This window comes from Lynx rufus, unplaced genomic scaffold (assembly GCF_022079265.1).
Source record: "Lynx rufus isolate CCGP_SWC_20201006 ecotype Redwood Valley unplaced genomic scaffold, mLynRuf1.p SCAF_13, whole genome shotgun sequence".
NCBI classification, from domain to species: Eukaryota; Metazoa; Chordata; class Mammalia; order Carnivora; family Felidae; genus Lynx; species Lynx rufus.
Window position 1 is genome coordinate 32,435,966 of NW_025814827.1, and position 13,997 is coordinate 32,449,962.

General features: G+C 39.9%; 2 protein-coding genes across 6 annotated transcripts in view; both read left to right on the top strand.

Annotated features, from left to right (window-relative positions):
• Positions 1-4,270, top strand: part of TMEM87A (transmembrane protein 87A) — a 39,906-nt gene extending 35,636 nt beyond the window's left edge. For both annotated transcript variants that reach the window (XM_047075259.1, XM_047075260.1), the window contains exons 19-20: positions 484-514; positions 3,007-4,270. In XM_047075259.1, the coding sequence (XP_046931215.1) occupies positions 484-514; positions 3,007-3,048 (73 nt within the window). In that variant the 3' untranslated portion in view covers positions 3,049-4,270. The remainder of the gene's footprint in view (positions 1-483; positions 515-3,006) is intronic.
• Positions 4,271-5,799: 1,529 nt separating this feature from the next.
• The window catches only part of VPS39 (VPS39 subunit of HOPS complex), a 46,938-nt gene continuing 38,740 nt past the window's right edge, over positions 5,800-13,997 (top strand). For 3 of the 4 annotated variants that reach the window (XM_047075250.1, XM_047075252.1, XM_047075253.1), the window contains exon 1: positions 5,800-6,149. In XM_047075250.1, the coding sequence (XP_046931206.1) occupies positions 6,077-6,149 (73 nt within the window). In that variant the 5' untranslated portion in view covers positions 5,800-6,076. The remainder of the gene's footprint in view (positions 6,150-13,997) is intronic. The other variant, XM_047075251.1, reaches the window with a different exon arrangement.

Here is a 13,997-nt window from a genome sequence, read left to right on the forward strand (position 1 = left end):
TTATAATTATAATATATATTATATATTATATAGTATAAAGTATACTATTATACTTTTAAGTAAATGAGCTGAAGAACATGCTAATGCGAATGCTAATAGAAAATTAAAGAATATTAAAAATGTTAAAAAGATGTTAAAAATAAGGAATACAAACCATCAGGATTATATGTTCAGATGACATTTCTGCTTAGAAAGATTTAGCTGTACACCTTCCCAAAATCATTGGGATAATCCTTTTGAGATTTTTTAGTTCCATGACTATATTTTTAATTAAATATTGGCCCTGTTACAGTGCAGGATATGGTTTTTCTCTGTACAATTCCAGTAACTCTTCTGTTTTCATATTTGCTTTTTTCCCCCTGAAGTGCCCATTAATAAGATGCAGATCTTAATTATTGAAAGGGCTTTAAATTGTATTCATAATTTCCTTTATGAACCATTTATGACTTTACGTTGTTCATTTTGGTGTTTTCCTCTCTGCAGAGCACTTCCAGCCCTTCTGGATTCAGATGAGGTTAGTAATCAAATCATGTGCATAAACTGTGGGTCTCATGATTTAATAGGGAATCATAGGTCCTTTGTTCAGGGATATTTTATTTATTTGACTCAGTAACGGCCTGAAGGACTGTAGTTGGTATAGTTGAAAAAGGATGAGAATAGAAATACCAATATTAGAACCCAGATATTATTCAAGAAGGTTTCCTTTCTGTACCTGTCCCCTATTTCTTTTCCAAAGTTTTATGATCAGATTTGAGGACAGGTCTTTTGTTCTGAATATTAGGTTATTCTAGTATCCCTTGATTTTTGAATGTCCTTTGAAAGCATCGGCCTGAATCCAACTTACTTTGTTGGATTGGCTGCTAAGAAAAATTGTTCATTTCCCACTGACTTGGCTGTGTGATGTGGCATACAATGTCAAATTCCTTAGCAGTTCTATGCATTGAAATAATTGAGAACTCTACCATTTAGAATTAAACCTATCTTTGTAACACTTTGCCTTCTGTGGTATATTCTGCAGTTCCTAGATCTCCCTGTTGTGGGCTTCTGCTAGTAGTTTGCCCTCAGGGCTTCCTTTTGACTTTAGCTCTCCAGCCATCGCTCTGTTTCAGTCAAAGAAGGCTGAGTATGTGAAACCCAGTTGGGCAGTTCACTACAGGTTTATTACAGTACTTTTGGTTATATCGACTTCACCTATCTGTTCATATTTCCCTGTGTGAAAAACCTATTCAAGAACTAAGAACTTAAATGAATTACAAGAGAAACAAGTTTTAAAGGACCAGGAATCAAAACAGCATCAGACTTTGTGGCCTCAGTTTTGGAAGCTAGAAGATAATAGAACAATGTCTTTGAATTCTGAGGAAAATTATTTTCTTTTTTTTAATGTTTATTTATTTTTAAGAGAGACAGAGAGCATGAGGAGGGGAGGGACAGAGAGAGGGGGAGACACAGAATCTGAAGCAGGTTCCAGGCTCTGAGCTGCCAGCACATGGGGCTTGATCCCACAAAACCGCGAGATCATGACCTGAGCCAAAATGGAACGCTCAACCAGCTGAGCCACCTAGGCCCCTGAGGAAAATCATTTTCAACCTAGAATTGTATTTTCAACTAAACTGTCAGTATGAGGGTAAAATAAAGATGTTTTCAGTCATGCAAAAAATAAAATAATTAACATTCTATATGTGCTTTCTCAGGAAAGTAATAGAAAATGTTCTTTATAAATTGAGAGAACTAAAAAGAGAAAGACTTTGGATTCAGGAAATAAAGGGTCCAACAGAGGGGCAAGGATAAACTCCCAGGATGATGATGTAAGAAACTCCAAGACCAATAGCTGCGTGACAGTCTTAGAGGGCATCCAGTCCAGAATGGAGCAGACCAGAGAGCTTCAGGAGGAGTCGTTCTAAGAATAAAATAAAAAGGATAGATTGGCTGATGTAATTGATCATATTGAAAAAGTATTTACACATCTGTTACAGTTCAGGATAAATTTGTGATATGTGCTTTTAGCAAATGAAACAACACAAAATGAAAAATGTTAACTCTAAGGTGAAAAATTACATAAGAGAGGAAATTTAATGGTAACACGTTAATTTTCTTCATTGAAACGGCATATATAAATACTGTTTTCTAATCAGGCCTAATTTTTAACATGATTTTTAGAAAAATTATGAAAATATATAAAATCTGCCATCCTAATTATTGTCAGGTGCATAGTGTTAACTATATGCACATTGTTGTACAACAGATCTCTAGAACTTTTTCAAGTGTAATTTTAATGAATGTGTAATCTTTCATTTTAAGGATATACCATATTTTGTTTAAACAGTCCTGTGTTTTTGAACATTTAATTCTGTTTTGTTATAATTTTGAGTTTTGCAGTAGAAATGTTTCTGGCTAAATCTTTGCCCACATCCTTGACATTTTCTTCAAGTTAAATTCTTGAATCAGAGGAGGTCCACATTTTCATTAAAACTTAATCTTTTTTTTTTAAGTTATTTAAAGTTTATTTATTTATTTTGAGAGAGAGAAAGAGAGAGCAAGTGGAGGAGGGGCAGAGAGAGGGAGGGAGAGAGAGAATCTCAAGCAGGCTCTGCACTGCCAGCACAGAGCTCAATGAGGGGCTCAAACTCAAGAACCATGAGATCATGGCCTGAGCTGAAATCAAGGGCTGGATGCTCAACCAACTGAGCCACCCAGGCGCCCCTGTTTAAGCTTAATCTTAAGTAAATATTTGTTTAATCATCTTATTTGACTCAGAAAGATACAGTTCCTTTTGATCTGTGGTTTGGTGTCCAGAAACCTAGAAATTTTGATTCAGTTGATTTCCGGTGGGGCCTAGGCATCTGTGTGTCTCAAAATCTTCATAGATAGGAACCATTTCTAAATATTTAGTGGACATAAGCAAAAGTACTTGTGGGAAATGTGTGTGTGCATCCTCATTATAGAGGATACTTGGAATGTAGACCATTTAAAATTAATATGCTTAGAAAAGACTTTTTTTCCCCCTAGGAACGAATGATCACACACTTTGAAAGGTCCAAAATGGAGTAAAGAATGGGAAGATGTGCAGTTGAAGATGGGTAGTAACTCGGAAGAGATCAGCTTCTGTGTCAATCTTCTACACTCCTCCATGGAATTAAAGGAGGCAGTGAAACCTGATCTATTCCTTGACCTTTGTGCATTGGAGCTGGTGAGAGGTGTCAGAACAAGGAGAACATCTTACTGAAAACAAGTTCATAGGACAAGAAAAATCTACCAAGTTTTTATTTACAACATTGATGCCCCTTTCCCTCCCACACCCTGACATGGATGTTTATGCAACTTATGTGTGTTGTTCCTGAACCTTCTATAACGTTTAAATTGTTTAATCTATCAAACTAAAAAGTTTAACATCTTCTAAAGAACTATGACATCAACGCCATAATATGTAATCTCCAGGAGCAACTGCCTATAATTTCTATTTATTTAGAGAGTTACATAGGTGATGGGGGAAATTATCAATTACCTTTCCATTTCCTGAGAAGCCAAGGTTACATCTTACAGAGGTAATTTTGAGAAAAAAAGAGTCCTGAACTAAGGAGCCATGGTTCTATGGATGATTTAAAACAAAAACAAAAGAGTATGTAAGAGAGAAGCAAACTGTTACAGTATGATTCAGATCATTTAAAAAAAAATCAAGTGCAATTTTGTTTACAAATGGTGTATATTAAAGATTTTTCTATCTCAGATGTACTTTAGAGAGAAATATTAGCTTAACTCTTGACATCTGCTATTGTGACACATCCCATTGCTGGCAATGTGGTGCACACTCCAGAACTTTTAACTACTGTTTTGTAAGCCTCCAAGGGCGGTGGCATTGCGGAGTCCTAGGCAGTGCTTTGTTTGCCTTCATGCCGTTCACTGGGTGTTGCACTAGATGCAGAGAGGCACTCCGTCTAAGTGCTTGTGAATGAGTGCCCTGCTAAAGGAACTGTAATGCTTAGGAAGCAGGAGCTAATACAAAGGAAACAGGTCCTTCTGGCTTAATTGAAACAGTTTTTCCTGCATGAAGTAGCGTGGAGGCCCTGGACTGCTGCTCATTCTTTAGGATCGACTGTTCTTATACCTGGTGTTGGTTTAGAGACTGTTTATAAGAGACATCACAAGGTGATGGGATTCATTTGAAGCACTATATTTGTTTTAATGGTTTTGTCCAATTTTGCCTTCCCAAGATTTTTGTTTTACGTAGAAAGTTCATGCCACTTTTTAATATAAAAAATTTTAACAAAATTAATATATTTTCCTCATTTTTTTCAGACTTTCTCTAAAGACCATCCTTTCTCCCAAATTCTTGTGGGAATTTTCCTTCCATGGTTTTTACTCTACATTGTCTTATTATCTGTTGAAACCATTGACCACATGACCACAATCTTACTAACTCATACTATAGTGGAAGTGTTTACATTTATTTAACATCTCTGTATAGCTCTTTGCTGTGGTGATTTAAAAAAAAAGTCACCTAGGCGATATCTCTAAGGAACATATGAAGAACTGACTATATTCTCAGGTTAATCCATTAGCAAAGGGCTAGTGGTACTGTTGTGTGCTGTTCTTCCATAGAGACACTTAACAAGTGAATAATAGTTATAATGCACCAAGATAGTTGGTCAAATATTTTTTGAGGGTGGTTAGATGTTGACTTAAGACTAGGGAAAAAATCTTAAGGTGTTAAGCAGTAGTGTAAAGTAACAAATTTTGTAGACTGTACCTGATAATTCTTTCTGCATTCTCTTATGGGTTATGGCACTGTGATTACATACAGCGTATCATTTCTTAGAACTGGTTCAGAAGTAATTTATAGTTGTTACATTGACATGTTACCTGAGAGTTTATATCGGTCTTAGTCCTTGGGCCTGAAACTGCTAGGTATCAGGCCTTCTTTGAGGACAGCAGCTGGCAGTTCTATATTTTCAAGGTGTTCATTTTCTATGGTGAAAATCACCCATAATGCTTGATTTATTTAGCAGTTTTTGTGTTAATATTGACACTTTGAAAGTATTTCACTGGATTATCAGAAACAGCATTTGGTAAAGATGGGGCAGTAATCCTAATTTACAAGTGAAGAAACTGACATTGTATAAAAATAAAGTGACCAAGGCCAGTTTTTTTTACTTATCGTAGACTTATGTTTTAAACTCAAGTGCTTTAATGACCTACCTGCTATATTCTTTGTGTGTGGGGGGGGGGGGAGAGGGGGGTTGCCAGATACACCTCATTCTTGCAGTAGTTTTCAAACATTAAAGTCCATGGACTCACTCTGGGGACTTACTAAAGCACAGACTGCTGGACCCCCTGCACCCACCCCCCCCCCCAATCCAGATTTTCTGATCCAGTAGGTCAGGAATGAGGCCCGCGGCTGCATTTCCACTAAGTTTCCAGGTGATGTTGATACTACTAGTCTAGGGATCACATTTTGAGAACCACTGGCCTAGAACAACCTTTAAAAAAAAGGGTAAAATAGTTGAAGTGGTTGGGATTATAATGGTAATGCAAAAACCACCATTTATTGGGTGTTTAGAGTGTGTCAGGAGTTGCTAATGTCCACAACACCAGGTCAGTGTGGAACACTACCATCCTTTAGCAGATAAAGAAACAAGGGCTAATTTCCTAAATGGTCTCCATCCCGACTAAGTGACGCCAAAGCCCGAACTCACCACCATGCTACGCTGACAGTTCCAATATGCCCCTCCCCCCCCCCCCCCCCCCCCCCCCCCCCGCCTTTTAGGTAAGCCCCGTCGCTAATCAGGCTCCATGACACACAAGTTCTGGGTCTAGGGTGAAGGTGGGAAGCCTAGCGCCGGCGCGTTCCTCGAAAGAGCGTTAGGAATTTGCGCGGAAGGGGCGGGCTTCTGCTGCGGAAGGGGCGGGCTTAGCCCGGCAGGAAGTCCGGTGTTGGCCGTGTTGCCAAACGGCCTGTAGCTGGGGTCTCGGTCAGCGTTCCGCTTGGCCCTTCCTTGGGGCTGGTTCCCGGCCCAGGCCCAAACCTGGCCCGTCCCCGCACACTTCGGGTGAGACTGCTGCGGCGACTCTTCTCGCCGCCATGCATGACGCCTTCGAGCCAGTGCCGATCCTGGAAAAGCTGCCTCTGCAGATCGACTGTCTGGCTGCCTGGGGTGAGCCGAGGGCCCGAGGCGGGTTTAGCGCAGAAGCGGTTCCTGCCTTTCACAAGGCTGGGGATGTGGACAGGAGTCTGGCTGTATGGACTCCGATCGGACGCTGTCCGAGAGGCATGGGATGAGGGAGGGCATAGTATTGTAGACAGCGAGGTCAAATGGGACTGTTTGGCAAGTCCTCAGGGACCCAGACTTTCGGTACGTTTATCCTTGCTTTCGGTACAGAGTTGAAGGTTGAACTTTTCTTATTAACTGTGCTCAGCTTTGGGTCATTTCGATTCCCAAGAAGTCTTCAGTTTGGAGGGGCAAGCACTGGGGAGTTTTCAACCTACCGGGGGCTTGAACTTGTCCAGATGATTGTTGTTTTCTAGGTGAAAGACAACACTATTTTGGGGGGGCATTAAATACATTAATACCGTATGCCTTTTTTCTTAGTAATCACTCATCGTTCACTTGTCAGTTGTCAGTGTCACTTGTCACTAGGTAGCTCAGGTTGTTGTTCTAAACTCAGTTTAGCCAAGTGGTTGATTGCCTTGTATTCAGAATGTCCCAAGTTACCTAACTGTGGGTAGAAGAGCATCATTCCAGGCTGTCATGGAATCTAACCCATTAAAAAGTTGTGTAATCCTCTTGGGATTGGTCAGTACAGAAAACAGGGTCTGGCATCTCCTGTATGCTCTAGAATGAAAATGGTTTCAGGGGTCTAAACCTTGACTCTCAGTTACGAACGTTATGCTCTTATCTTTGAGTGCTTGTGTCTGATAACAGCCACCGAAGACCAAACAAGTAATTTAAGTCTTTCTTGTTAATGTCCAAGTGCTAAAAATCAAAGGCCATAAAAAAGTGGCCCAGAAGTCTTAATCAGATCTTATACTGAGCTAGGTGCCTAAGATGGGCCTGGCGGAATCTTGGTGGTGGCTGGTGTCTTCTGGATCATTTACAGACAGTACCACCCAGTCAGCCTTGCAGAGTTCCTTACAGCCTCTTCAGTAAGGTACTTTCACTACAGGTCTTCATGTTAATTTGCACTGTCTTGCCTTTAGCAGTCTTGGGCTTTAAAATCACACCTTCACAGCTGTCTTAGTCCCTTGGGTTAAGGAGAGACTCTTGCTTCTTCTGGATATCTCAAGAAACCCTCCATTTTCTGTGATTAAATGCTCAGTAAAAATTAAAAATAAGCAGAGGAGGGGCGCTTGGGGGCTCAGTTGGTTAAGCATCGGACTCTTGATTTTGTCTCAAGTCATGATCTGGCAGTTTATAGGACTGAGCCCCGCATAGGGTCTGATAGTGCGGAGCCTGCTTGGGATTCTCTTTCTCTCTTTCTCTGTCTCCCTCTCTCTCTCTACCCCTCCCTATCTTGCACACATGTGTGCGCACATGCTCTCTCTCTCAAAATAAATAAACACTAAAAAAAATAAATAAATAGAGGAGAAAAGAAATGTAAAAAATGAAAGACTTGACACTGTCCAAAGGGACATATTCCCCTAATTTTTCATCAGGTATGTATTAGATGTATGTATATGGACCAGTTTCTCTGCTAAAGACAGGGCTTAAAGGATGATTAGGAAACAGTGCCTGTGCTCCTAGGACACAGAGTGAGAAACAAAGACATATGAACGGATTATGATGTAAGATAAATGATACTGGAGGCATATGCTGCCTAATGTAGAAACATGGGAGAGAGGTACCCAACTCAGCCTAGGACATATGCTTCTAAAAAGGATGAATGCAGCTGCTTACCATACTTGTCAGAATCCTTGACTGATACTCTCTGGAACTAGTAGTACATGTATCTCAGCCTCTCACCAACTCCACTTTGTCACCGTAAAGATTCCCTGTACTTGAGCTTTCCAGAAAGATAGTTTTGAAATGGTAGGGATGGGGCACCTGTGTGGCTCAGAAGAGCGTGCAACTCTTGATCTCAGGGTCGTGAGTTCAAGCGCTACATTGGGTGCAGAGATTACTTAAAATGGGTAAATAAATTAAAACTTGAAATGGTAGGTAGCTCTTTGCCTTGATCCCAGCAGGGGACGGGCTCGTTACCTCCTAGGATGCTGCAGTAGGTATTAGGCTACAAGAGGCTATTTACCAACTCTTGACTGAAAACTATTTTCCGACCTGAGCAGCAGTAAATACTACTATTTCTAGTCGTTACCCTTTTTACCTAAAATTCATCCAGGAACCTCCAGAAACCAGATCATGCAGGGCCAGACAGTATTCGAGCTGGAAGATGTCTTAGAGACACCATAGTCCATCTCTTGGGAAATGGAAATGAGGGAAATGGAGATGAGGATGCTGATGATGACTTCTCCATAAACTCCAGAGTTGTAGAATCCGTCTGACTTTTCAATACCTTCATTTGTACGTCTCGTAGCATGGCCACAACGGTTCTTGATTCCACTCTCCCAAAACATGCTTTGTCCCCCTGCATCCCACATCTCAGCAAATGACATTTCTATGTACCTATTTTACTAAGGCCAAAAGCCTTGGAATCATTCTTCACTTCTCTTACACGCTGCATCCAGTCCATCTGCAAATCTTGTGTGCCCTACTTTCAGAATAAGTCTAGAGTCCAGTCACTTCTCTCCATCTGTACTGTTTCTACTTTGATGAGAGCACCACCTCTCTCATTTGGATTACTGCAGTAGTTGTCTGACTGATCACCATGTTGTTTGTTATTGTGCTGCTCTCAGTCTTTTATCCACACGGAGGTAGAGTGATCCCTTGAAAATTTAATCTGATCACATCTCTCCAGTGCTCAGAACCCTTCAGTAGCTTCCTATCACAACTAGAATAAGTTCCAAAGCCCTTTCTGTGCTTCACACATCTGACATCATCAGGCCTCTGGTTACTTTCCCTCACCCACCCCATCTCCTGTGCTCTTACCCCGTCTCCTTTGTCCTGTTAGTCACACAGTCTTCTTTATTCCATAATACCCAAAGCATGTACCTACCTCAGGGCTTTTGCACTTGATCTTTCCTCTGTCTGGAACTCTCTTGCTCTAAATATTACATTGCTTCTTCCTCCTTTCCTTCAGGTCTCTGCTGAAATGCCACATAAATCAGCAAGACTTTCTTTCCCCAACTATGCTATATAAAAGACAATGTGCTATTCTCTCACTCAGGCTTATCCTTCTTCTTATGGATTGCTACTTAATGCTGTTTTATATTATATTATTGTCTCTTTCACTCTATATTAGAATAGAAATTCCTTCAGAGCAGGAACTTTGTTTTGTATATTGCTTTATAGCCTAGAATAGCTCTTCATAATAGGTGTTCATTAAACCTATGTTTGATGAATGAATGATGATATTAATAGTAATAGCTTCTGTTTATTTTTTTTTTTTTTTAATTTTTTTTTTTTCAACGTTTATTTATTTTTGGGACAGAGAGAGACAGAGCATGAACGGGGGAGGGGCAGAGAGAGAGGCAGACACAGAATCGGAAACAGGCTCCAGGCTCTGAGCCATCAGCCCAGAGCCTGACGCGGGGCTCGAACTCATGGACCGCGAGATCGTGACCTGGCTGAAGTCGGACGCTTAACCGACTGCGCCACCCAGGCGCCCCAAGCTTCTGTTTATTGAGTACTAGTCTGTATTAAGCTTTTATGAAACAATAACTGCATTTTGCAGAGGAATAACCTGAGAATTTAAGTAATTTTTCCAAGGTCCTATATCCAGTAAATCATGTCTGATTCTAGACACTGGTTCCCAAACTTTAATATATATTCAGAACCTGTAAAGAAAAATGCAAATGTGTGTGTGTGTGTGTGTGTGTGTGTGTGTGTGTGTGTATGTGTATGTGTGTATATGCAGTCATTCTTATATTTTCCAAAGAAACAATAGAAAGATAAAAAGGACTAAAATGGTTGCCTGTAGCAGACAGGAGAGAGTGGACAAGAATGGAAGCTAGACTTCCCACAGTTTTAGCATTGAAACTACATAAATGTGTCGTATAATTAAAAAATTGAATTCAAAAATGCAGATTTTGGGTCACTCTTGCAGAATTTATTGTATCTAAATCAGATCAGCCCTCAGGAATGTGTATTTTTAATAAGTTTAAGTCGTTCTAATATAGCTAATCAGGATTATGCTTTAAGAAACACTGTTCTTTGCTCTATGACCCCCAAAAACAGGAAAATGACCACTACCTTTTCCATTTCTGTATTCCCTGCAGTGGCCAGCATAGGGCCAGGAATGGAATTATATATCACATGAGCTTGGGCTGGGTTTGCACTGTTGGACAGATCTTCATTAGGGTTATTATGAGCAAGAGGGCTCAGCACTTCCTCACTTCCCAGGAGGAATAAGCTCCAAACTTGTGGCTCAGGATTAGTCTGTCAGGAATTTTCTAGGGCTGATTGACATCTGTTTATGTATGTGTTATACACCGTTTATGTAGTGTGTCCCACTCTCTGATTTGCTGTATTGGGTCTCAGAAGGGACTGTCTACCCAGATTTTGAGCCTGCTCTGCAGACTTCTCATTCTCTTTGTTTTGTATCCATTATTGTATTATAAGATGACATGTCATAGAATGTGGAGGCCCAACATGGGTCAGGTCTTCTGGTCACCTGAGCACCCACTGACTTCCAAAACCAAATCAAGCCTCTTCAAGATTCTGTGCCATTATCACATCTGGATGATGCACTGTTTTCCCTTATGAGTTTGAGTATTAGGAGAGAGAGAGAGAGAGAGAGAGTGTGTGTGTGTGTGTGTTGCTTTTACTATATAAAGGAAAGCTGTTATACTTTGCATGTATGATAAATGCATTTTTCTCCAGCACCTTCAAATGAAAACGTGAAAAGGGCCAAATAAAATCTCAATTAAAAATTTTATTTATTTATTTGTTTATTTATTTACAATGAATTTGTCTGATTCCACTTTATGACCAATAGAGTAGGCATTTGATAAGAAACATCTTTTGGCAAGTAAACATTTCAATAAAAATGGAAAGTAGATTCTTGAATGTCATGCTTACAAGTTTGACTTCATTTGTTAGTGGTGCAGCTTCATGAAGGTTTAAGCCCCAGTGTGACAGTATCACAGATCTGTCTAAGGTTTGCTATCTGTCTATAGCAAACATGGAAGGACACATATAGGGAGACCGGTGAGGCCATCACAGGGGTTACTGGAGACCTGGGATACGGCTGTTGCAAGGTACCTTACAGAGGTGAAATTGATAGACGTTGCAGACCTGGGTGTAAAGATAGGTTGCTCAAAGACACAAAGAAAAACAGTAGGGATTTGGGAAGCAGAGTGGGAAGGGAAGGTGAACATTATATTATGTTGGCCTTTTGGTTATAGATTTTTATGTATGTTTTAAGTGAGTTAAAAACTTTTCTGCTTCATTTTGTTTACATCTGAAATAGCAGTGGGTGTCCTAAAAATCAACTTTAGGATTACCACTTGCTCAATACAGTAGTATTGAGCACAATATTTTTTACAAAGCAAGCACTGTGAAAACTTAATTCTTTTGTTTTCTGTGTTCTCTTCTGACATAAATCTCCAGCATTCCATTAGAGCTAGTGTTATTTCTGATTTCTCTTATGTCATTGAGAGAATGCACTGTTAGGGAGGCTGGGTGGCTCAGTCCAGTAAGTACTGGACTCTTGTTTTTGGCTCAGGTCATGATCTTACAGTTGTGAGATCAAGCCCCACGTTGGGCTCCACGCTGGGCCTAGAGCCTGCTTAAGATTCTCTTTGTCCTTCTCCTGCACATACATGCACATCCTCTCCCTCTCTCTCTCTCAAAAAAAAAAAAAAAAAAAAAAAAAGGCACACATTCTCCTACTTCCTTTGTCGACACAAAATAAAAGAAGACAGAGTCATTATCTTTTCCTGGAAGACTAAGGACATCAACCTTAGGAGGATTTCTCCAATCAGGAGAAATGTTCCTGATGTGGCTTTTGACCTGTTTTTGTTGTTTTTACATTTTTTTAAACTTTATTTATTTATTTTGAAAGAGAGGGAGAGAGTACCAGTGGGGGAGGGGCAGAGAGAGGGGGAGAGAGAATCCTAAGCAGGCTCCATGCTGTCAGCAGGAAGCCCTCCGTGGAACTCAGTCTCACAAACTGTGAGATCATGACCTGAGCTGAAATCAAGAATCAGATGCTTACCCGACTGAGCCACCAGGGCACCCCTACCTGTTTTTAGAAATATAACCAGTGTCGTTCAGACAACCTCTGGCCAAAATCCATTCTTTTGACATGTGATGCCTTAGTAAGTACATCACAGCATGTAGTTACGTCCAGATGCTTCCGTACACATCTTACTACATGTATGAATCGGGACAAATTATTTATCCCCTAGGCCTCAACTTCCTCATCTATAAAATGGGGCTTTATCAGAAGGATGTACCTCAAAGGATAGTTATGAGGATTAGTGAAGTTAACATATGATATGTGCTTAGCATTTCCTGGAACACAATACATTCTCAATAAAGTATCTGTTTGTACCATTTTCCAATATTTTATCTCATAAAGGATCAAGAGAGTTTATGAAAGGAATGAACGACCTTTATGTTTGTTACAACATCAAAAAGCTGAGGAAGTACCTGGACATGCTTAACTTACCTTAATGAGTTAATACACATCTGTCAGGGTAATTATTTAAATAAACCCTTTTGAAGCCTCTTTACTTTTCGCATGGACCATTTTAGTGTCTCCAAAGCAGTCCTCGAACCAACAGTGTTAGCATCACCTGGGAACTTGTTAGAAATGCAAGTTTCCAGGGCTGCTGTGAGACCAGCTGACTCGGACACTGAGGGCAGGGGCCAGCAATGTGTTTTAACAAATCCTCAGATAATTTTGATACATACCAAAGAACCACTCACTGGCCTAGATCATCTTTTTTTTTTTTTTTTCCTTATAAGAGCTTTATTGAGATGTGATTCACATACCATACAATTCACCCATTTAAACTACACTGTTAAGTGGGTTTTAGTACATTCACAGAGTTGTACAAGTATGGCCACAGTCCATTTTAGAACATTTTAATTATCCTATCAGCCCCATACCCCTTAGTTTTTACTCCCTCATTTTCCTATAAGCCCATCAGCCTTAGGCAACCACTAATCTTTTTGTCTGTATAGATTTGGCTATTTTGACATTTCATATAAATAGAATCATAAAATCTGTAGCCTTTTTCGTCTGGCTTCTTTCATTTAGCATAATGTCAGTTTCATCCCTGCTATTGTAGCATATGTCAGCACTTCATTCCTTTTGATGGCTGGCTTATATTCCATTGTATGGATTTGCCACATTTTGTTTATCCCTTCATCAGTCGATGGACATTTGGGTGGTTTCTACCTCTTGGCTTTTACAGATGCTGCTTCTCTGAACATTTGTGTCCAAGTTTTTGTGTGAGCATATGTTTTCATTTCTCTCATGTATATGCCCAGGGGTAGAATTGCTGGGTCACATGGTTAACTGTACGTTTAAGTTTTTGAGGAACTGCCAGACTTTTTTCCAAAATGACTGTGCTGGTTTATATTGCTGCCAACAATGTGTGAGAGTTGCAGTTTGTTTTGATCTGCTAGGCCGCCTTTTGAGATCATGAATTCTAATTTTCCTTAAGGTAAAATCATTAAGCCTCCAAAGGGTACCTTTTAGCTTTGTTTCTGACATTAGAGACCTCCTTTCATGTTTATACTCCCCATTTTGTGATTATATAAATTTTCATCCTATTTTTGGTCAGTTTAATTTTGAAACCGTGAAGGCAGGGACATTTTCTATTCCCTGATATGTCTAGTCTAGTAATGATGCTTTTTTGATTGGTTGGTTCTCAAACATTTCTTGAATATAAATACTCCTTAGTTTTGCAAAACACCTGCTATCAAAAGCAACTCCTT